The 21,707-nt window shown below is 38.8% G+C and overlaps 2 protein-coding genes across 5 annotated transcripts in view; one reads left to right on the top strand and one right to left on the bottom strand.

The window, feature by feature from the left end:
- The window catches only part of cnn (centrosomin), a 27,703-nt gene continuing 5,996 nt past the window's right edge, over window positions 1-21,707 (bottom strand). For 2 of the 4 annotated variants that reach the window (XM_043419916.1, XM_043419915.1), the window contains exons 2-13: window positions 15,527-15,582; window positions 9,928-10,109; window positions 9,551-9,722; window positions 9,334-9,473; window positions 7,987-8,397; window positions 7,262-7,477; window positions 6,790-7,092; window positions 4,574-4,681; window positions 1,858-3,651; window positions 1,455-1,658; window positions 1,037-1,271; window positions 1-964 (exon numbers count right to left, since the gene is read on the bottom strand). In XM_043419916.1, coding sequence (XP_043275851.1) covers window positions 756-964; window positions 1,037-1,271; window positions 1,455-1,658; window positions 1,858-3,651; window positions 4,574-4,681; window positions 6,790-7,092; window positions 7,262-7,477; window positions 7,987-8,397; window positions 9,334-9,473; window positions 9,551-9,722; window positions 9,928-10,109; window positions 15,527-15,582 — 4,030 coding nt within the window. In that variant the 3' untranslated portion in view covers window positions 1-755. Of the gene's footprint in view, window positions 965-1,036; window positions 1,272-1,454; window positions 1,659-1,857; window positions 3,652-4,573; window positions 4,682-6,789; window positions 7,093-7,261; window positions 7,478-7,986; window positions 8,398-9,333; window positions 9,474-9,550; window positions 9,723-9,927; window positions 10,110-10,421; window positions 10,471-10,874; window positions 11,200-15,526; window positions 15,583-21,707 lie in introns of those variants that run through there. The other 2 variants (XM_043419917.1, XM_043419918.1) reach the window with 2 other exon arrangements.
- Window positions 18,783-20,309, top strand: LOC122411251 (cuticle protein 19-like). The gene is made up of 3 exons (XM_043419930.1): window positions 18,783-18,852; window positions 18,991-19,234; window positions 20,151-20,309. The coding sequence occupies exons 1-3, from the start codon at window positions 18,844-18,846 to the stop codon at window positions 20,279-20,281; spliced, it is 384 nt and encodes a 127-aa protein (XP_043275865.1). The 5' UTR covers window positions 18,783-18,843; the 3' UTR covers window positions 20,282-20,309.

Consider the following 21,707-nt stretch of genomic DNA (forward strand, 5'->3'; position numbering starts at 1 on the left):
TTTCAAATATCAATGGCACTTTATTCCTCCTGGATCTATTTACAGATGCTCTATCAATTAGTCGATGCGATGATATACGAAATCTCTCAAGTTTTCATAATGAACTGCACGATTTTTATGAATTTTCTCGTTGTGCGATGACAGTCGTCGTTTCCTCATACTCGAAACTCGATATAAAGTTTTTTAGGGAAAAAACGTCTTTTTTAGTTTGTCAAATACGAGGATTAATCGACCAGACGGAAAGTAGTGAAACGAAAAAGATTCTGAATCTTCTCATCGTCATTATGTAAATATACATACGTAAATTTTTTTATATACAATGATTTTTTTCAATATACAATAGATACACATCTCTGTTATTCATGCTCTTTCTTTCAATTGCCTTCCAAAAAGTACTAGAGCGTGGAAAAATATTCTCTCGTTTCTTCACCAGCCGCCATTGCATCGACGAGAGCAAACAATCTCGTCAAAATAAATACTTCAGTCGATCGATTTTTCTGAATGCAACGGAGATTCAGAACTCAAAAAAATGGCTTAGACGTTCAAAAAACAGTTGTGAGTATAAATTATACGATGAAACATCGTTTGGACAAAAATGTATAACGCAGAGAGACATGTTGTCAAGTAAATATCATTTCACTTGTGATTATTCATCAAACTTCACCGGATTTTCAATTTCACTTCTCATTGTTTCCCTTCTGTCGTCACTCAAGGGATAAAACTTAATATTCTTTCATCGTCGCACATATTCCATCTCAATCGAATGGTTCCTCATATGTTCTCGTTTTTTTCAGAATACTCTTCGTCATCATGAGCTGTTTGGTTATCGCTTTTTCTACATTCTTCTTGTTCTTGTTTGAAGCAGAGAGATGTTGGAACGTGTCTTCAAGCGCTCGCCTCGTTTTCATCAATCTTCTCTTTAACGCCTCGTTCTCCTGCTTAAGAGCCTCGACTTCGTCCAAACCTGAGAAGAATGTTAATTCGATGTTGCGTTCATTAAACTTCTTTGTAAAATCGTCTCTCTCGATGATTTTACCTTCTAAATGAAGCGGACTGTCCCGGTCCACGTCACGCATTCCTCGATGTGTGTTCGAATTGTAGTCCTCATCGCTTAACAAATTCGTCATTGATTCTGTAATTTTAAGTGTGTCTTGCAGTGGCCGCGTCGTCGACACTGCTGCATCGCTCTCAATCCCCAAATCTGGGGAACACGACGATTTACTTCGTCCCGTTGATGTCGGATAGTTTATGGGCAACCAGTATTGAGAACCCTGAAAATGATTTAAAATAAATTTCATTCCTAGGAGCAATTCTATATTAAAATCATCGTAGTTCAATAGCAAATTTTTGAATATTTTCATTATTAGTTTAAAATTTTTGTATTTTTTTCTTGAATAATCTTCAAAGTTTCGATTTCGAAAGAAAGAGAATAAAATCTGGAAAAAAAAACTTACATTGTACGTATGATATTCTTGCAACAAATCCTCGCAAGTTTGTTTGTGACCGTTATCGGTGGGAATGGAGGAAACTCCGCTCGAACTTGGCGCCGAATCACTGGCTTCGCAAACGACCACGTGCCTTCTCAGTTCTTTGTTTGTCACTTCGAGTTCTTCGAGCCTCGCCCGGTGAGAATCGTTCATTTGATTGAGATCAGTCACCTAAAGAATAATTCCAGTTTTAAGAAACAGTTAAAATCTACGAATTGACGAATCAAGTATTTTTTTGCTGAATGAGGAAATTGTGGAACGTAAAAGATCCTTTTTCGAACGACAGACCATCAATGGATTCCAGTACTGAAGATTGATGTCCGATGAATATCAGAAACGGTGAAATATTTTTCATAATTGTTTTCATTACCTCTTTGTTAAATTTGTCTTGAAGACATCGCACAGTGGTATCATATTTGTTCTCGCTTTTTCGAAGTTCTTGTTCCAGTCTCAATTTGTCGTTAGTAAGTTTAGTATTTTCGACAAGAACTTGACTGTGTGAAAGAGTGAGTTGATCGAGGTCTTTGGAAAGCGTCGAAACGTTGGATCTCGTGAGTTCATTTTCTTCCTCGAGTAATTTTATTCTCGTTCTTAACGCCTCGTTTTCTCTGTTGAGAGTAATCATCATCTCGGAGGCTTTTCTGTCAGTATCTTCTTTGTAATTGAGCAGTTCGCTCTTTTGCTTAGCGATCTCAATCGCCATGATCTCAACATCGGTAATCTTCATTTCAAGTTGAGCTTTTCGTAAGCTGTTGTTTTTACCGTCGTTTTTCATTTCTCTCCATTCTTCGAGACTTCTCTCGAGCGAAGATCGCAAACGTTCGTTGAATGCTTTTGATTTTTCGAGAGTTTCAATCAACGATGAGATTTTATCGACGATCTCGGTATCCTCCATTTTCGGTAGTATTTCTTCACGCAAAATCCTCAATTCTATACTCAAAAGTTTATTCGTTTCGACGATCTGTTGTATTTGTTGTGGCACGTCTATTTCTCCGGTAGTTTCAGACTGATGGGAATTTTTGTGGTGAGGTACGAAGTCTATGGAGTCTTCGGAGTCGCTGAAGTTTTTCAAGTACTTGGAGGCTCTTGGTCTGTTGGATGATTTGTGAGTTTTTAGAGTTTCTTGAAGGCCGATTCGCGCCAGTGAAACTTTGCGATCGGGCTCCGAAAAAGCTTCAGAATCTGACTGTGCCTCGAAACCGTTGGATTTTCTAGGTTCATTGAGAGCCATGAGCTCGGTCGATTGACTGCGACGAGCGGATTTTCCAAAACCAGCGATATCTTCCCACGGAAGTACTTCACCCTTTTGCGTTTTTGCAAAATCGTCGTAGAGCGTTTTTGAGCTGAGAAGCACGTCGAGTACGATATTACGATGATCGTCGCTCAGACTCGACGGACTGTGCGTATTTTTTAACATTTCTTTCATGAATTTAAAGAGATCCTTCACGTGAGTGCGCAACATTTCGCAATATTTCTTTGCTCTTTCGTTCTCAGTGAATGAAGGATTCTCTACATCCGAGTTGGAAGTAAAATCTGGCTGGGCTACGAATTTTAACCACCTAAGGTAGTCGACTTCGCGCTCCAATTCCCGCTTTTGATTGACCAGCTTTTGCACGTATTCCGTCAATGTTTTCACATCGATGGGCTCGTTACCGTTCACGTAGTTGAGCTGCACAACCTCACTCGTAAATGTTACTCCGACGCCGATACTATTCAATTCTCTCAGAAGCAAAGTCAGTTGAGAATTCGTACGTTGTTCATCCTGTTCCGATTTATTTCCGCGACTCGTGTCCTGCGATTGATTCACTGACATTGTCTGATTGTGTAACTTGGCGATCTCTTTATTTTTACTCCACAATTCAGTGTTCACCAATTTTTGAAGATTTTGCGTTTTCACTTGAAGATCTTTCGATAATTGCTCAATTCTACGATTTTTCTCTTCGATCTCGATGTTTCGGAGTATCAATTCTTCTCGCACTCTCTGCTGCTCTCCTGACACGTCTTCGAATTCCAATTTGTCAATTCTGTCGTTCGCTTGCTCGTAAGCTTCCTTCAATCTGTCCAATTGCTGTATTTTTTCCCACAACTCTTGTCGTATTGCATTTTTCTCAGTTTCCAACGTCTCGATCTTCGCCTCTTTTTCGTGGAGCTGTTCTTCAAGTATCTGAAATCATAACCATATTGTTTATGGAACACTAGAAAACTGGAACTAAATATTATTGTTAAAATTTTCAAGAATAAAGTCCGTAGAAGCGACTCGGTACTCGGTAATAATTCAGTCCTTGGGACAGTTCGGAAAACAAACTAATTTGCAAAAGCTCTCGAATCTTTTCTGTTTTGCTTTCAAAAGTAGTATTTAGAAAACAAAAAACTGTTGTCAATGGGCCTCTTCATTAAGAGAGGATGGATCAGTCGGTATATCGCAACCGTGAGTGCGATGTACCGACAAATTTCGAAATCGAAATTCTTTGACACAGCCTAGGCGGAATGATGGCAAAAATCGACTGACAGAGCCTTTTTTTAATCGGTCAAGCTGTGTCAAAGAATTTCGATTTCGAAAACTCCAAGTGTGGTTAGTCGACTGACCCATGCTCTTAAAATGTCTACATTAAAAATAGATGAAGGACAAAATCTGATCAAACTTCGGTTTAATTTGATGACAGTTTGTGTTGGGGCATCGTGTATATTTATACAGTTTCCACGAAATTATGGAGCCATGATTTCACAACGAAAATGTGCAGCCATTAAAGAGCGAGAAGAAGAAAATCTAATTAATCGAAAAAGCTGTGAGGTAGCCCACGCGTGAAGCTAATCGTCTTCATATTGCTCGTAATACGCTCGAATCAGCCTCATTTCAAATATACGCCAACACTCGTACGCTTAGACTTCCCGATGCTTTTATGTCAATCTATTTATAAAGCTCACTCCCCTAAGCCGAGGAAAAGAGTTCCAAAGAGAATCAGATGCAAGTAGCTGCCCCAAGTTTACTCATTTTTTTAATACTATTGCGAAATTTCAATATTACAAAAAAAAAATAAAAGAAAGAGAAAGGAAAGATGATTTAAAAATATGAAATACAAACCCACCTCGGAATCGGCTCGTGACTTTTTCTCCAGAAGACATTTCTCAGCCTTGACGCTCTCGATCTGTACACGGAGCTCATCGATCTTACTCTCCATTTCCTCAAACCGTTGCTACGCACAGAGAAAAAAAAAACAATACGAATTTTATCATGAATGACAGTCGACGCTTCTGATTGAATACTTGGAATACATTTATTTTTATTCAGACATGCTTCGAGCGTTACATTCCTATTATACAAGTGAGAAATTCATGCTCATCGTGGGGGTAGTAGACATGCGGCACACGAGGAAGAAAGAAAGAGGGATGACGGTCGATTGGGGACGTTAATTTTTCGTTTTCTTAGGCCAACGCCTCGGAGTCACGAGTGTCACGAGAGCAGGTCCCTAAAAACAAAACGTAACGTTCCAACCACTTAAATTCCCGATTCCACGAGGGCAATGAACTCGTGCAAATTTGCCATTATCGATCAACCAAGCAAGAGAGAAGAGAGGAGGACGACGCTTTACAAAAATAGCTCAAGAATTGAAAGAATAGCAAGAGGAAGAAACTAAAGTCCCGAGTACCCGAATTCTCGATCAACTCGAAGAAAGCACAACTTCACGACATGCATTTATACCTACCTCCATTCTCATCGAGCTGCACAGACAGGACAACATCGTGTTCTCTCCTTGACGTTCGACACTTGTATACTCGATACGAGTACTATCATAAAAATAGCACTGCCGAATACTTTACTTTGTTTTATTATTCGTTCGAATTATTTCTCTTTTCGTTCTATCCTGTCGTGTCTATCATTTCTTTTTTTCATTCATAGAAATAATGTATTCGTTACGATGAATTTCGTGATTATTTTTCAATCTTCTCCGGTTATTGGTGATTTATAATATTTTATTTTAAGTTTCGTATTGCTTTTCGTTCGATTGAAAAATCTTTCATCGATCGTAAGATCTCTTTGATTTTTGTTATTTTTTTTATATCGCGAAGATTTATAAGGATAATTTTTTAATCGTTTGGGGCCTTCTCCTTCTCAAGTATTCGTGTTAGGATTTTCGTTGAATGATATTTTATTTATCAATTATTCAATTGATTCGATACGTGATATTAATTGTTTTTTTTTCTCTTTTAATTATTATTCTCGTTATTTCAGTATGAAGAACTGATCGTATTTTTGTTTAAATTTATTATTTCGCCGACTCTCGATAATGTTATGGAATCGCGTCGTTAGATAGTTATTCAAGAGTCTACAGGTTATAAATTTAAGTTCGATTATTTATTTCATTTGACTGTTTATACCGAAAACTCGTTGATTATGTTCTTTTTTCGATATAGAGATGGTAAGAAGCACGCGGTCGGAGCTAACCCGTCGAAATGAATTCGCGTTCGCGAGCCCACAACCCGAGGGATGCTTTGCTAGTGGGATCCAAGGCGCCGGAGGCATCGTTTTCTATTATTAGCCGCATGAAAACGCCGTCTTTTCTCGTCTAGATCACCGCGGATTCCGTTGGACGACGAGGAGAGTTCGTTGTGCGATCCATGGCAATGTTTGCACGAATCCAAACGATCCCTGTCGTTCTCTCTCTCTCTCTAAACTCTCAAATTTTTCCCCTCTCCCCTACTAAGATTTCTCTTTCCCGTAACTCAAAACATTACAGCGAGATTAACGAGCGTTGGTGTACTTTGAAAGTTTCACTTGGCATCGTGAAAAGCCCGAAAATAGTGGTAGTAAAATTTGCAGGTTGGAGCACAACGGAAATTTCTTTTTACCAATTTTGAATCACGCTACTTTTCAAAAGTTCTACAATTTTCAAGCTTGTAGAGAGAAATTCCGTTTCGTTTCAACGGCAAAAATTGAACGGCCAACCGAAATACAGATTTATACGATGCTTATCTCAATTTCGAACGAGCATAGTTATTTCTCTCGTTGGAGCATTAACAGTACAGAAAAATTCATGACACGCTCAAGCAGAGGGTAAAATAATGAATGATCAAGCACTCTTTTGTCTTATCTATATTTAAAAAAAAAATAAAAAAGCAGAGAAAGCGAGCGAACAAGCAAGCAGGCAATTCACACGAGCAGAAGCCTGAGCAAAACAATTTTGCGGATCTGTGATGAAAATCACCTCGAGGATTGAAAATTAATTTAAAAGAATAGTAAATATCGCTAAGCCCAAAAATGTTATCTTTTTCGAGCCCGCGGCGATGGATCTCTGAAACCAACCTGATCCGTTTGATCGCGTTCTGGATGATTCGTTCTCGTGCTCTCCATATTTTTGTAGATTTTTTGAAGCTTCTGTTCCAATTCTTTGACTTGACGGTCCTTCCGAATCACTTTATCCTCATTATTCGCCTGGAGCTCCATCAAGCCCTGAATTGATTGCAACGCTTTCATGTGCTCGATCTCAAGTTTTTTCAACTTTTCTTCCGTAACTTTAGCCGCTTTTTTAACATTGCACAATTTCAATATCAACTGCTTCTTCGCCTCCTCTTGGACTTTCTTTTCGTTTTCGTATTCCTCATTTTTCTGTCCAAGGGACGTAAATACGCATTAATTTCAAAATATTCAATCTTTTGAAATTCGTATTGTTTTACACTGAATTTCATTTCAAATAATTATCATATCCACGATAGTTCATCTCGATTAACTTTTCTATTTACTTTTCGATTGAAAACAACTGATCATCAATGCTAACCTTCCTCAAAGCAGCGATCTCAGAATCGTCCGGCGAAACAGCATCCTGATTCGGTAAATCAAAACTCGAAGATTTGTGAAGTTCCCATGTAAATGGACTGAGACCATACTTCGATGGACTCTTCAGGCCTGAACTTGGAGAACAAGATCCTGGAAATGGTGTAGAAACTACTGGACTGGTGGGCGCTGAAGAACGCTTTGAATGGCTCTGCTCAAACTGGAAAACGTTAAATTATGATCAGACAATAATTCTCTCTTGGAGTTGTGAATCTACGATGCAAATTTGATTTATTATTTCATGATCAATTTTTCGTACTCAAAAAAAAGTACGATTTATTACTATGACTGAATAATAAAATGCATCATAATTATTAGTTTTTTCATGATCAGAAATAATGCGACATATGAAATGATTTTTATTCATCTATGTCACATTCGTAAATTGTAAGTTACAAAATCCACATCCACGAATAGAGAAAGCATAAGGGGAAATTTCAACTTATTATTGCTTCCAGATTATTGGTTTTTCCAAACGGAATCTGCCAAATTTTCAAGTCAATTGAAAAGTTGAGACCTGAACTTCATTACAGAAGTTGAGAATCGGTTCTATAGTATTCTCATTAAGCATATGTAATTTGTAGCGAAAGCATGATGGCAGTTGAGAAATGGAAAACAGAATATCTCTCCCAGCTTTCATATCAGTAGAGGATAAAAATGCGTAATAACCTGATTCAGAAGAGCTCGATGTTTGTTATTGAGATCCGTGAGAGCATCGTCCCTCGACTTAACAGAGAGTCTCAGCTGTACAATCTGTTTTTTTCTTTTTTCAGCGACTGCGCTAACTTCCTCGTACGTGCGGCAAGTTTCTTCGAGCAGCAACATTTTTTCTTTAACCAAACGATCTTTCTCGGCAATCTCGCTTTTCTGTTGCTGTACCAAGCTCTCCCTCTTCGACAAATCTTCCTCGAGTTCTCTTATTCGTTCCCTCAATCCATCAATATCGTTCGCATGCTCTGACGAGAGTTTTTCTCGTAGTCGCGTTTCCGCATCCAATCGATCGCGGAACTGATCTCTCTCGATCTCCAATTCATGGGCCCAGTTTCGCTCCTCCTCCAGACTCGCTGTTATCTGCTTCACCTGCATAAACACAATGAAAATCATTTAGAAAACAATTTTTCTCATGGGGCATAGAAATTTTTCATATTTTTTGGAAAATTATTCATTTGTTTCTTCAATTAGATCATGTTAAAAATATCCAACTGAATTTCATGTACGACCAAGTACAAAGGCTTGAAGAATATAAAGAGCATGGATCAGTCGACTAACCTCACCTCGAATTTTCGAAATGAAAATTCTCCGCTGTCGTTTGACTAATCAAAAAAAGGCTCTGTCAGCGGACGCGGAAAGATGGCAAAAATACGCTGACAGGGGCTTTTTTTTATTGATCGAACCGTGTCGAACATATTCAATTTCGAAAATTGCAGCTCTCCCACTCACGGTGGCGAGATAGCGATTGCTCCATCACCTTAATGATAAGGAATTTAGACAAGAACAAAAACGTCAACATCTTTATCCAATTTTTTGCCGATGCAAACGTTGTCTCAAATTTATTTTTCGCTTGAAACAAGCTCAATGATCTCCATTTATCAGCCTTGAACTCTCTTATCTTACATAAACGTTACTAAGAATCGCGTGACGTGGCAATCGAGTCTGCGAAGACTGAGATTATGCTTACGCGTTACTCCGAGAAACCGATTTAGCGAACAAACAACACTCGATAAATACGCACTGACGAATTCAGCAATTTCACTTTTCTTGTAAATGTACATGCCATTGAAAATCAATTTTTCCACGATAATGAAAAACGACGGTAATTTTGTCGTCGAAATATAGCACGACAAATAACTCATGTGATTTTGGAAGACAAAGTCAAATTCACAAGGATTTGGCTCGTCTAGACAAAATCTCATGATTATTTAAAATAGGGAAAATTGTTTTGTTAAATAATTTTTCAAAATACGAATTTAGGGGCAAATAGACCGTTGATTCTTTTTATGAAAACAATGATCTTACCTCAGCCTCAAGGGAAGCAACAACTTCTTCCATCTGATGCAATTTTTCTTGTTGCTCACAAGCTTCTTCAGGTGTTATACCAAAACTCTCTTGATAGTACATCGTTGTATCGCTCAATTTCGCTTTCCACATTTCCAGTTCTAAAAATAGAAATATAAATCTGTTGTATTATTCGTTCGAAGTTACATGAGGTAGCATTTGGACCATATTTATTCACCAGCTTCGAGCTCTTCTATCCTCGCTCTCTCCTTCTCCAATGATTCTTGATACTTGGTTTGATTACTTAACAAAGCGTTCTTCTGTTCCTCCATCAATTCAAAGCCTTTGGCAGCCTGTGTAAGGAGTTCCTGTTTTTCGATTTGCTCTTTCCTTAGGGACTCGATTTCGACCTGGAACACATAACAAAATCGTTTTTGAGAAGGGTCAAAATTCTTTATAAAAGAAAACTTCACCATTTTTATCATACCCAAAACATAAAGGAAAGAGCAGAATCAATTTTGTTTCGTGAGGAAGCAGACAAGAAAAAATAATTAAAACTGTCCTCAGTGATTGCTTTTGTGTTATTCGTTCGAGGAGAGAAAAGGTTTTTCGTACCTTTAATTCTATATTTTTCTTCACAGGATCCTCGTCAGCCGCAGTGACTCCCATACGGTCTTCAAGAAAATAAATACGTAACTTGAGATTGAAATTTTCTTTTTTGAGAGCTTCGAGTTGATCCTCGTATTCCTTCATGGTTCTGCCGCCTGTTCCGATTCCAGGCGTGTTGCCAGAGCTTCCTGCCAAAATAAACATAAAAGCGTGTAAAAAAAAATTGTTCGGGCGTGAAAAAGTAAGTACACAAACATTTTCACTGAAAAACTAAAGCCTCCGTTACGAAATTTGTATCACCAACATCTTACGTTTCATGCTACAGAGTTTTGGATTTATTTCAAAGTCCGAACGTGATATTTTCAGTCTAATTCTAAGGTCATTATAACGAAGTAATGAAAAGTCTTGAAATTTTTTAAATCGTAATTGTTTCCGCGTAAACTCTCACCGAACCGTAACCGATATTTGACAATTTATATTCGCACATGCGCAGTACACACGTGGATTTTTAGCACGAAAACTGACGAATTTCATCCCTCAGATTGCCGACCCTTTGAGATGCTCATGTCGTTTTTTTCTCGACCATAAACTGTCTTCAGGGAGGAGAAATCGAACGAGGGAAACGAGCACCGACCAAGGGCTGATATTTTTCAAAGCTTTTACACCAAAAAAACAAATTGGCTGTTCCACACGTGCCAACTTCGCAGTCGTAGAGAGGACATTGCGGTATAGTAGAAGGAAAAAAAAATTCTCGCGACGCTACAATTGCCAAGACCCCTTTGGCAAAGAACCAGTCCACTGTACCAGCCACCACCCATCCAGCGACTGCAACGACGACCTATTATCGTTTCGTCTCGATATTTTCTTCTTTTTCGTTATTTTCGTGTCGAAAATAATTGAAAAATCGAGTAGAGATCGAAGATTTGGAATCAAAATAAACGAAAATTTCATACCGAACATCGCTTCGACTTTGACGGGCTCTTTGCTGTCTTCGATCAGATTGATTTCCGAGGATTCGATCTCGGCGGTCTCAGCGTCCGATAGCCTTGACCTACCACATCCCATAGCCCATAAAAACCTCTCTCAACGAGACTCTGATTACCGAATAAAATCACATCTCTCTCACTCATATTAATCGATCCTCCCTTCCCCTGCAGTTTTCATTTCGCTAATCCTGCAAATCAACTTTTATCCTCTCTCTATGCGTTCTCGTGGCTGTATTTTTGTGTATGTTAAGATAGGATCGCGACGGGTGAGGCTACCACTAGACTACTGAGCCAAAATTCGTCGTGCACCGAGCAAAGAGACTTGGAAAATGCCAACTATAGCGCTTGTAGTTAAAATTACGTCGATTGCCTATATCATCTCTGGCAAAATGCTTTCGCAAGACAGGCGCCAGCCTTTGAAATTTTCTATCAGAGACGCTCTCGCTCAATCTTTTGCTTGAAGTCAACCGTCAATTGCAAATGGATGTGCGACGTTCGATTGTTTCAGGAAGGCACGAGGTCCCGCATCGCCATCTTGTTGCGGTATTTAAATGCTTCATTGTTATTGATTTTTTTTCGTCGTAAAATTGCACATTTTATACACATTTCATCATTCGATTCACTTGCACTTCAGTTGCTTGCAAAATAATCATAATTTTTAGATCGAGAAATCGAAGCAACAGGAAATTTCAGATATTCGTAGTTGGGAGATCCAGAAGGACAGTTTTGGTGCAAACAGCGACGCAAGATTTTGCAGCTTTCGTGAGATACGATGTACAAGCGCGAGCAAGTTTGTTTGGGTTCGAACGGTCTCGTGCAATTTCAATTTCGTTGAATGACATGATTTAATTTCGAGAATTGGACTCGAAGTGGCCTTGAGGCGATGGGCCTTTCGAGAGAGAGAAAGAGGCAGGAGAAGAGTATTTTCTCGAGACTCTCAAGTGTATTCTCCGACCCTGATGACTAAGACTGATCGATCAGTAAATTCCAATAGGATTAAATTCAATGCCTTTTTGTTTCCTGTTCGAAAGTTGGGCCAAAGCGAAATGCTTTGGTGCTGAGGTACGTCACGAGGCGTAGCATAAAATGCCGGTAAGCTTTAACTTCACTCCCCGTGTGTCTCGCTCGGTCGACAGAGCTCCCAAGTATTTATAGATGACACATTTAGGCCGGAACCATCCGTTCGAACTGTCTTTATTTCGGTATGCTCCTTCTCTTCTTCTTCGTCTTCTTCTCACTCCCGCTCTTCCCTCTCTCTCTCTCTCTTTCCGAGCCGTCTACTTCGCCCTCTTCCCCTTTCCTCAGTCTTCGCTTTTTCCACACGTATCAATATTTCACCCCCGAGACCGAGTGGGAGACGAAAAATCTCCTACGCTCGACAAACAGGAAGTGTGTTTGTCTCACGGCTGAACTTGCACTTCCTCATCGCTTTCTCCTATTATTATTCCATTTCTTTTCGAGCCTCGTGTATATTTTGGGCAACCAAATTTGAGAATTTTTAGAAGATTTTTTACTCTTAATTTCGTCTGGGTTTGTTCATTTTTAGTGATTTTAGTATTTGGCTGAATATCTGTACCGAGTACCCCCTCCACGCGTGTTTACACCACCGTATTTTCATCAATATTCTCGAAACGAATGATTCTACTCGATCACATTTTAATTCTGCTTATAAAATCGAATTTTTCTTCATTCATTTTTCAAAGAATATAATTCGGGCTTTTTTCCCCAACATCCTGCTATATATTCAATCTAATTTCAACATAGATTGCCTCTCGTTTGAATAGTTGATGATCCTATTTTTAAAAGAATGATAACCAAATTCTAAAAATAGTGGAAATCGATTTCTTTTTGACCCTTTCAGGTTTTGAAAAGGGCTTCCCATCGCTACAGCCTCACTTCCCCCCACTTTACTGTTCCTATTCCCGTTCCTGCGTGACCCTCCTAGAGTATTGCCCTCAGCTGTTCTTTCCTGATGCATCACTGTATCGTGTTTGAACGAGGCCCAAGGGAGACTGCGGAAACCCCGGCAGTTACAAGCGACTATATTTTCACTGAGTTTCAGCTGGTTGGAGCCATCGAAAGCTGGGAAAAAACTGCCCAGTGATTGGTGTACAAGTCGGTGCATAGCTCGCAGTCACCCATCCAAGTATCAGCCTCCCTCGAAGCTTCCAATATTGGAAGATAGTCGCGAAGCTGTTCACTGACCGCACACCCACTGCTGTAGATTGAATCCTGTCCTTATCTAGGCTCGTTGATTCGTATTTCTGAAATATTAATAATTTTATGAATATATCGAACGTTAACATACTAATTGAAATGTCTTTCTCAAGGGAGGAGCGCAGAGCATCCTGAAAACTGATTTATGAAATAACGATAGCTGGGGTCCTCGTCAACTCCTAAGAAGGCAGGTAAAATTTCATTTATTTCTCTAGGAATAACTATTCTTCGTGCCACGTGAAGATAGAAAAGAGTTTCAAATTGGTTGTACATAACGATCCGGGAGAGATCTATATTACGAGGTGGACGATCCGTTAATAGTGGAGTGAGCACAGTATTGGAGCGTAGAAATTTGAAGGAGAACGACGCTTGTAAGTAGTTTTGTCTTTTGGGTCTCGAGTGAGAGATGGGAGCGAGGAACGAGAGACCGAGGGGCTCGTTTGGGACGACAGAAATGAACGTACGATTTCTGAGAATCTAACGCGAGGGAGAAGAGAGAGAAATCGTTGAAAATGGTCTCGGCTGCAGTCGCCAAGAACCCTTGGCGACTGCAAGTCTCCAAACTGTGCTCTTACTTGCGTCTGCTTCTGCTTTATACACTTATGAAAGTCAATAGCTCGATAAAGAGCTCGCTGCTGATAGTCACGAGTGCCATAAACACGTATTCATTTCGAATCCGACAGGATCCTTAACCCCTAATGACTCCTCTTGTTTCAAGTTCAACTGAGACAATCTAAATGATTATATCATAGCAAATCAATTGCTGAATCCGAATAAAAATCTGCTCTTCACTGTAGGTGCAAAATATTGATGAATTTTCAAAAATTTCAACGCACTTCTATCGCCAAATGAAAAAAGGTTACAAATCCAAAGCACAGATTACAAAAACACGAATAGAAATGAAATCCACAAACATTCGTTAGCAAAATTACGTTCACTAAATCCATGGCAATTTTTACCCGTATACATTGAAAAAATGTTTAAAAAATGATTCCTTTCTTTTCATTAATCCTTACTGAATTATCAGATTCAAGTATTGAGGAAAATCCTTCCCAGAAACTTGTTAAACCAGAAAGCAATGAATTTGATTCGTTTCACGTGAAAACAAAACCAGGACGAAGTAGTAGCCTGCACTCGAGTCTTTTTTCCTTCTCGTCGTCCATACACTTTTATAAGAGACCGCACGTGATTCACCATGGAATAAACATTATCCCTATATTCGCGCGCGTGCTCGGGATAAAAAGAGCCCGAGTGAATCGGATATGAGCAATGGAGCGTCGAGGGTGTGTCGATTATCGATATACAAGTCGTGAGTTGATGCATCGTGAGAAGAAGAGCGCTCATAACGAAGGGTCAGTCTTCCGGCGGTCATTAGACACGCTACATTAAGTTTTTAGAGCACCTTTTCTCAGCGAAAATACATAGTTATACGCGAACGAAATGGTCGTATTTACAGTAATCGAAGGTACAAGATTTTTTAAAAAATTTTATAATTTTACAAATGCATGAGAATTTTCATGGAATGAAAAGAGCTCAGCGCCACGTACGCTCTTCACATTTGCGTTCTAAGTTTTCCCAAACGACCTTTGATCGCCCTGGCTATCCATACGAACAGCAAACACGATTGCAGCTCGAAAGATCATTTCTTTTCGAACGTCACGATGGAAGTTGCGATAAAAAATAATAACGACAGTCCTCGTGGAGGAGAGGCTGCTCCTCTCTTTCTATAGACTGAAATATCTATCCCCCGAGCACTTATCTCGGGTTATTAATATCAGTTATGGTCCTGATGCTTCGTTGTCTGGCATGAGAGCCCGTAGAGCGTGACACTCGAAGCATCCGGTGAGGTACGATGATCGTACGATCCGAACGGACTATCCTTCGTACACGATCTGTTATGTAAACGTATACGATATTTTCATCCTTCGTTGTGCCCCTAATGGATTGGAGCTTGATCTAAATTCATAAAATCGAGGTTCACGGCCCCCGGGATCGAGCAGACTGAGAATCCTCTGAAACTCCGTGAAGTTCAACTCCACTGCGTTGCTAAATCCAAAGAAATTTCTTCCATCGATCGTCCGAGATTATTGTACGAAAATGGGAACGTACATTTTTTCGTTTTTCCAAATTTTCATCGAGGAATCCTTGCTTACGGCTGCAGTCGAATATTCATGGCTTGGAAATAAAAAAAATTGGAATTAAGAATCGATTACGGTTGCTTTCAAAGGCTCACATTTCAGTACTTTTCATTGCTTCAAATTGCATGTTCCTAATCAAATATTTCGGTGAGAGTGAAAAGATCGTCCTTACATCCGAAAACTCTCATTTTTTTCACTCATTTAAAACGCCAGCTTTGGTCTGGATCTCATAAAAACATAAAATAAAGCAACAGTTTTACTGACCATTCGGAACGGCCGCCGTTTGGTCCATCGTGATGTCCTGCAGCGGCATATTTGTACTGAAACAGAAAGAGAAAAGAATTATTCGAATAATCCAGCAGCAACGTGCACTCTGGCCACACGAGTTTCACATTCATGCTCGAGGGTTAAGTAAAATCGTTAAATCATGGCACGCATGAAATGACGGTACTAAGTTACAAATTCAACAAAAAGGTAAGGGAGGAACACACAAACAGAAGAGATAAAGGGGGGAAGAACGAACGAGGAAACGCGGCACTTCCAGTAAGCGTTAATATAGAACATCAAGCCCGAATGTCGCAGTCAGCGAATTTCCATGAACTCCTTGGGTCGCACGAACAAAATGAATAATCCGCGGATATAACGGCCCATGTGCAAGGTATGTCAGAGTGCAGTGCGCGGTCACCCAAGTAACCAACGTCTAAATCCGTCGTAAGGACTTGACAAATGAGTTTACGACTGTCTCCGGAGTGATTTCATATCTCTTCTCACTTCAATCCTACACTGCTTAACCACAATTTTATATTTTTTTTGCAAAACATCGACCAAAACAACACCACATGGAGACAAACATATGGAAACATTTACAAGGAATTTTCATCAAAAATTTCATTTTGTTATGACATTTTTAAGGGTACGGGCTTTTTTCACCAAATTTAATTGCGATATCGATTCGAATCCTTCGATCGTTTTGACAAAAGCAAGAAAATAAAAAGGAAAATTTTCTTCGCTTCTTTCAATGGTTAATTGATCGTTTTTCTGAGTTTTTTTTTTTCGAGAGTGAAGAATTTCGGAACTTTCATGACTGAATTTTCATGGAGGTAAATATGTGGAAACACTAGGGTGTGCGGAAAAAAACGATATTTTTTTTTTACTTTGCATCCAGCCGAAAAAGGTGATTCGAGGTGAAAAAAAAAGAATCTCAGAAGGAGAGCTCACCAAAAAATTTTTTCGAATGGCGCTTCGCGTTTGAAGATTTTCCATAAGAATAACCCAGGAAATTATTGAGACCTCCGATCATTGCATCATAACTCTTCAGAAAAAAATCGTACAGAAACGATAATTATATATTTTTATAGAAAATCGATTCCCCCACAAAAAAAGTCGTTATGAACATTCAGCTTGGAGCAACCATTCTCGTGCTATCACCCTTCGAAGTTGGATCGATAGAAAAAAAATTTTCATAAAACTGTCGAAATCAAATTTTTCGTTTCACAAACATACTTCTAGGAACTTTTTCGTAGAAAATTACTTGCTCTTTTAGAAAATCGTTATTATTATTCGAACAATGCTCTTTTCGACAATGCTGTGCCAGTTAGTATGAAGGCTAAAATGTTGCAATCTCGAGCAAAATCGAAAATTCCTTCAGAGCGAGTAATCATTGAAAAAAGTGATTACAAAACGTTGCTTTCAAAGGATATAAGCTATTGCGTCACACAAGAATCCTTATTCCTTTTCAACCAAATTAATTTACCCCATGACTGAGGGTAAATATGGACTTAGGGCCTGAAAATACCAGTTATTTAAGCTGCTTAGATTTTTTTTTTTTAATTTGAAAATTGTCAATGACATGGCTAATGGCATCGCTTTGATAGAAGCCTACAACGGTTCATTGACCAAAAACGAAGAGCAGTTACAATATTTATTGAAAATAATGCAAGCTCATCGTCAAAAATGCTCCAATTGCAATAAACGCACACTTAAAAATAGCAATGGGTATTATTTAATCTTACCTCGTGTAAGCAAAAGGGTTAATTTGTAATTTTATATATACCTCATTTGTAATTTTATGTATGATAACGGGTGAAAAAAAATCATGGCAAAAAATAAAAACTTTTGAAACCCGATTATTGATAAATTTTCTTTTATCTTTTATCGTTTCTTTTATTATTTCGTTTCATACCCAATTGTAATGAAAACGAGATGGAAAGTTTATATTTAAGAGTTTTTTAGTGGTAATCATTGTTATCCTATGGAAACCAAGCACGAAACATGTTTACAATAATTTAATGAAAATCATAAAAAATAAGTAATTTTATTCAAATTATAAAATTCGAATAATAATAACGATTTTCTAAAAGAGCAAGTAATTTTCTACGAAAAAGTTCCTAGAAGTTTGTTTGTGAAACGAAAAATTTGATTTCGACAGTTTTATGAAAATTTTTTTTCTATCGATCCAACTTCGAAGGGTGATAGCACGAGAATGGTTGCTCCAAGCTGAATGTTCATAAGGACTTTTTTTATAGGGGAATCGATTTTCTATAAAAACATATCATTGTCGGTTTTGTACGATTTTTTCCTGAAGAGTTATGATACAATGATCGGAGGTCTCAATCATTTCCTGGGTTATTCTTATGGAAAATCTTCAAACGCAAAGCGCCATTCGAAAAAATTTTTTGGTGAGCTCTCCTTCTGGGATTCTTTTTTTTTCACCTTGAATCACCTTTTTCGGCTGGATGCAAAGTAAAAAAAAATATCGTTTTTTTTCCGCACACCCTAGGAAACACTTACGAAAAATTTCGATCAAAAGTTTCATTTTGTAGTGAGATTTTTAAAGAGTTTTTTCACCAGATTTAATTGCGATATGGATTCGAATCTTTCGATCGTTTCGACAAAGGCAAGAAAATAAAAAAACGGAAAATTTTCTTCGCTTCTTTCAACGGTTAATTGATCGTTTTTCTGAATTGTTTTTTTTTTTCGAGACTATGAAGAATGTTGGAACTTTCGTGGAAGTAAATATATGAAAACATCTACAATTAATTTTGATTAAAAGTTTCAATTTGTAATGAGATTTTTAAGGGCGATGTTTCCCCTTCACAATTAAACTAATTGTGATTTTGATTTCGATTGTTTCAACAAAAGCAAGGAGATAAAAAAAGAAAAATTTTCTTCGTTTTGCAAACTAATTAATCTTCGTAATTGCAAACTCAAAGTTCGTAGTATTTCGAAAAATGTTTCCAAATTAACTGCAAACATTTAATAGCCTGAGAATGTCGAAAAAATATTTCGACAGGAAAAAAATGAGAAAATTTGTGAGACTCGGTTTCAATATTCAACGTTCTGCTTGATCGACCGAGTGATCGCCTCCCATTTTCGCCGGATTCGACGTGACGCTTTTTGTCTTTCTATTATGTTAAATCTACCGTACAAACGAGCGCGCTACAAACGAGCCACTTTGAGATGTCGAAAATCGAATCGGAAATCGTCGTTGCCCAAGACGATTTCGAGGGCTTATAAAAGTTGTCCCGACTTTTCGTCACTCCTCAGTCTCTCGTCCAACTTCGAAGTCATTTGACACTACAATGACTAAGGTAAAGTACAAAAACGATTTTTCAATTGTACGCAGAAACAAATAAGAAGAAAAACCAATTCTAAAAACTCTTCTGTCACAAGCTTCGATTCGCTTACTCAATTTTCATAATTTCCTATATTTTTTTCAATATTTCCAGCTCCCAAAGCTTTCTTCGATCCTCCTCCTCGTCCTGATCGTCTCAGAAGGTTGGGCCACCAACAAAGCTCACTCTTATCAACATTTTCACGGGCCGGTGAGTGGGCACCACCAAAAAATAACGTGGCTCGACAAACACGGTCACCATCATGACGATTACGTTGCCGAGCCGAGTTACAAATTTTCTTACGGCGTCCACGATCACCATACGAAAGATATGCACGAGCACAAGGAACATCGTCAGGGTGAGTCATAATAGGGTATTGCACCTTTTTTTGAAAACTGTTTCAAAATAATCCTGAGATCGTAATAAACCAGTGGAATTTTTATTTAAATTTTATAAGACCGAAAAGTGTCTTAAAAACTATTTTTTATTTATTATTTTGAATTTTCGCACGGAAACACTAGCCGCCATGTTGATTCGGTTTGTAACGTCACTCCGTTAGTAAACAATTCGATTGCAAAAGATCAAGTAACAAGATTTGTGAATATAATGAGTTATAATAGTATATCATCGGTGTCTCGTGCCTGAATGCGATAATACAAGTGTAAAAATGCCACAAAAATTGTGGATTCATCGCCACCATCAATATATTTATCATTGATAAATTTGTACTTTTTGCTTTCACAAAACTATCTTCCATGATGCGATTTTCATAAAATGAATGATAAAAGTCCACAAACGTATACATAATAATTTGTAAAATTTCAAAATAACAGAATCCAATATGGCGGATAGCGTTTTAGACATTTGAAAAAGAGATGAAAAAGGACGATTCTTTTAAATTGAATTATAAAATTTACATTGCATTTTTATGAATAAATATTGACGTTTCTCGTTTAGTTTTTACGAAATCTATCATAAACATGCATTTTTATATATTTTTTTTACTATTGGGGCCCCAAGTTCGCTTTTCCCCTCGATTTTTTCAATCGAACTTTGAAATCCGGATCAAACTTCCATCTCCGAAGATTCGTATCAGAAAAAAAGCTAATTATGAAGAATCGCCGTCAGAATTGAGAAAAATAATATAAACAAAGTAAAGCCAACATGAGAATCGAACGAAAAACAAAGAGAAAAGCGAATTCTCGAAAGAATTTTCTTATCACCGTAAAGCTCACACATTCCCAATGAAATATTGATTCAAGAAAAATTATCAGGAAAATACGTGAGCGGAGAGTACACGATTCACGAGCCTGGCGGAAACGTAAGAACCGTGAAGTACCACAGCGACGAGGATGGGTTTCATGCCCACGTACACAACAGTGGACCAACTGGGCACCATTATTGACCACTGATTATTGTACTAAAAGCGTTTTGTTGAGTAAAAAAAACCGAAGGATCGACGCTAACGAGAAGCTTGATGGTCCAGTCCCTCTCCCCGTTCCCAAACAGAGGCTTCGAACGACGCTGAAGTTTGCAACGTTAGAGTCCAATGAAATGAAGTAAAAGAGCTCTCGAATAATTCCTGTAAATCTCCAGTTTCGTTCCCCGCCGAATTAGCAAATCGTACTTTTTCGAGCTACACCAATGATCGTGAAATAAAAAATTGGTGGATTACGAATCTCATTTTCGTTAATTTCGTTGGACTCCAACGTTGCAAACTTGAGCGTCGTAGTCTTTGAACCCGAGAACACAAAATAGAGCTCGAACGAATAAAAAAAAGAAGGAGACAAAAAAACACCGTAAAAGTGAACGTGAACGAGGTTTGGGAGAAAAATGACAAAAAGGGAAGAAAGAGCTTGAAGATTCACGGGACGATTATTCTTTTTAAGGGCACAGAGGGGGATACGAAAATAGCAGAGCAAAGAGTATTTTGTGTGGTCCGATGATGGTACGGGTCACCAAAAAAGAGGGAGGAAGGTCTTATTTTGGTAATGTTTAATGGCAGAGAGCGCAAAGTGGAGAATGACAAGCCCACATCGCTGCCGGCGGCGTTGGCAGCGTTTGTTTCTCGTTCCCTTTTGTTAAACCGTCGAAAATAAAAGCGGGCGTGCGATAAAGGGAGGAAGAGTCGTCATTGAAACGGTTCCGATGCTCTTCTAAGAATTTTCGCGCCAAGTCTATTCGAATCTCGTGCGCTCCGAAGGCGAGTGAGCGTTGTTGAGAGAAATAATAAAAATCGAGGGATTTGGCACGCGTTTACGATACTAAAAGTTCGATGCGTTGAGCTGTTATTTTGCGCCGGTGCTTAAGGGGTGGGCCGGGAACCGCGGAGGAGATTCGGACGGCGAAGGAGTGTTGCGGAAGTTTCCAGAGAATCGATTCCCGACGCTCTGCCCCGGAGGGATGCAAAGTCGAGAACTTTTCTCGCGGGGAGCTCGCACGGTCTCCTCGGACCGGACGTCCGTCGTCGCAGCGACTCTCGAGACATCCCGTACATTCGGACGTACAACGTTCATAAACAAACTTCGCGTAGACTTTGCTCGAGGATCGCTCAGCCGAAATAGAATCGAAAACACTAAGGCGAGTTCTGCCGAGGAGAGTCGTCGATTACGACGAGAATCGCTCCGTTATTTAAATTCGATGGCTCGATCCAGCCGGAAATTCTACTTCAAAGTTCTCCACTTAAATTCCTAAATACATTTTCGTTTGTCCCTGAGTTACAACAATTTAAACTTCGCTTATGTGGGCGGAGATTGTTCGTCTGGCCACGCAGCAGCAGCGCGGGTTCCATGAACCCGCGAGTCATCACTTTGTTCCTCTTTATCTCCGCT

Source organism: Venturia canescens, chromosome 5 (genome assembly GCF_019457755.1).
Source record: "Venturia canescens isolate UGA chromosome 5, ASM1945775v1, whole genome shotgun sequence".
Lineage (NCBI taxonomy): Eukaryota > Metazoa > Arthropoda > Insecta > Hymenoptera > Ichneumonidae > Venturia > Venturia canescens.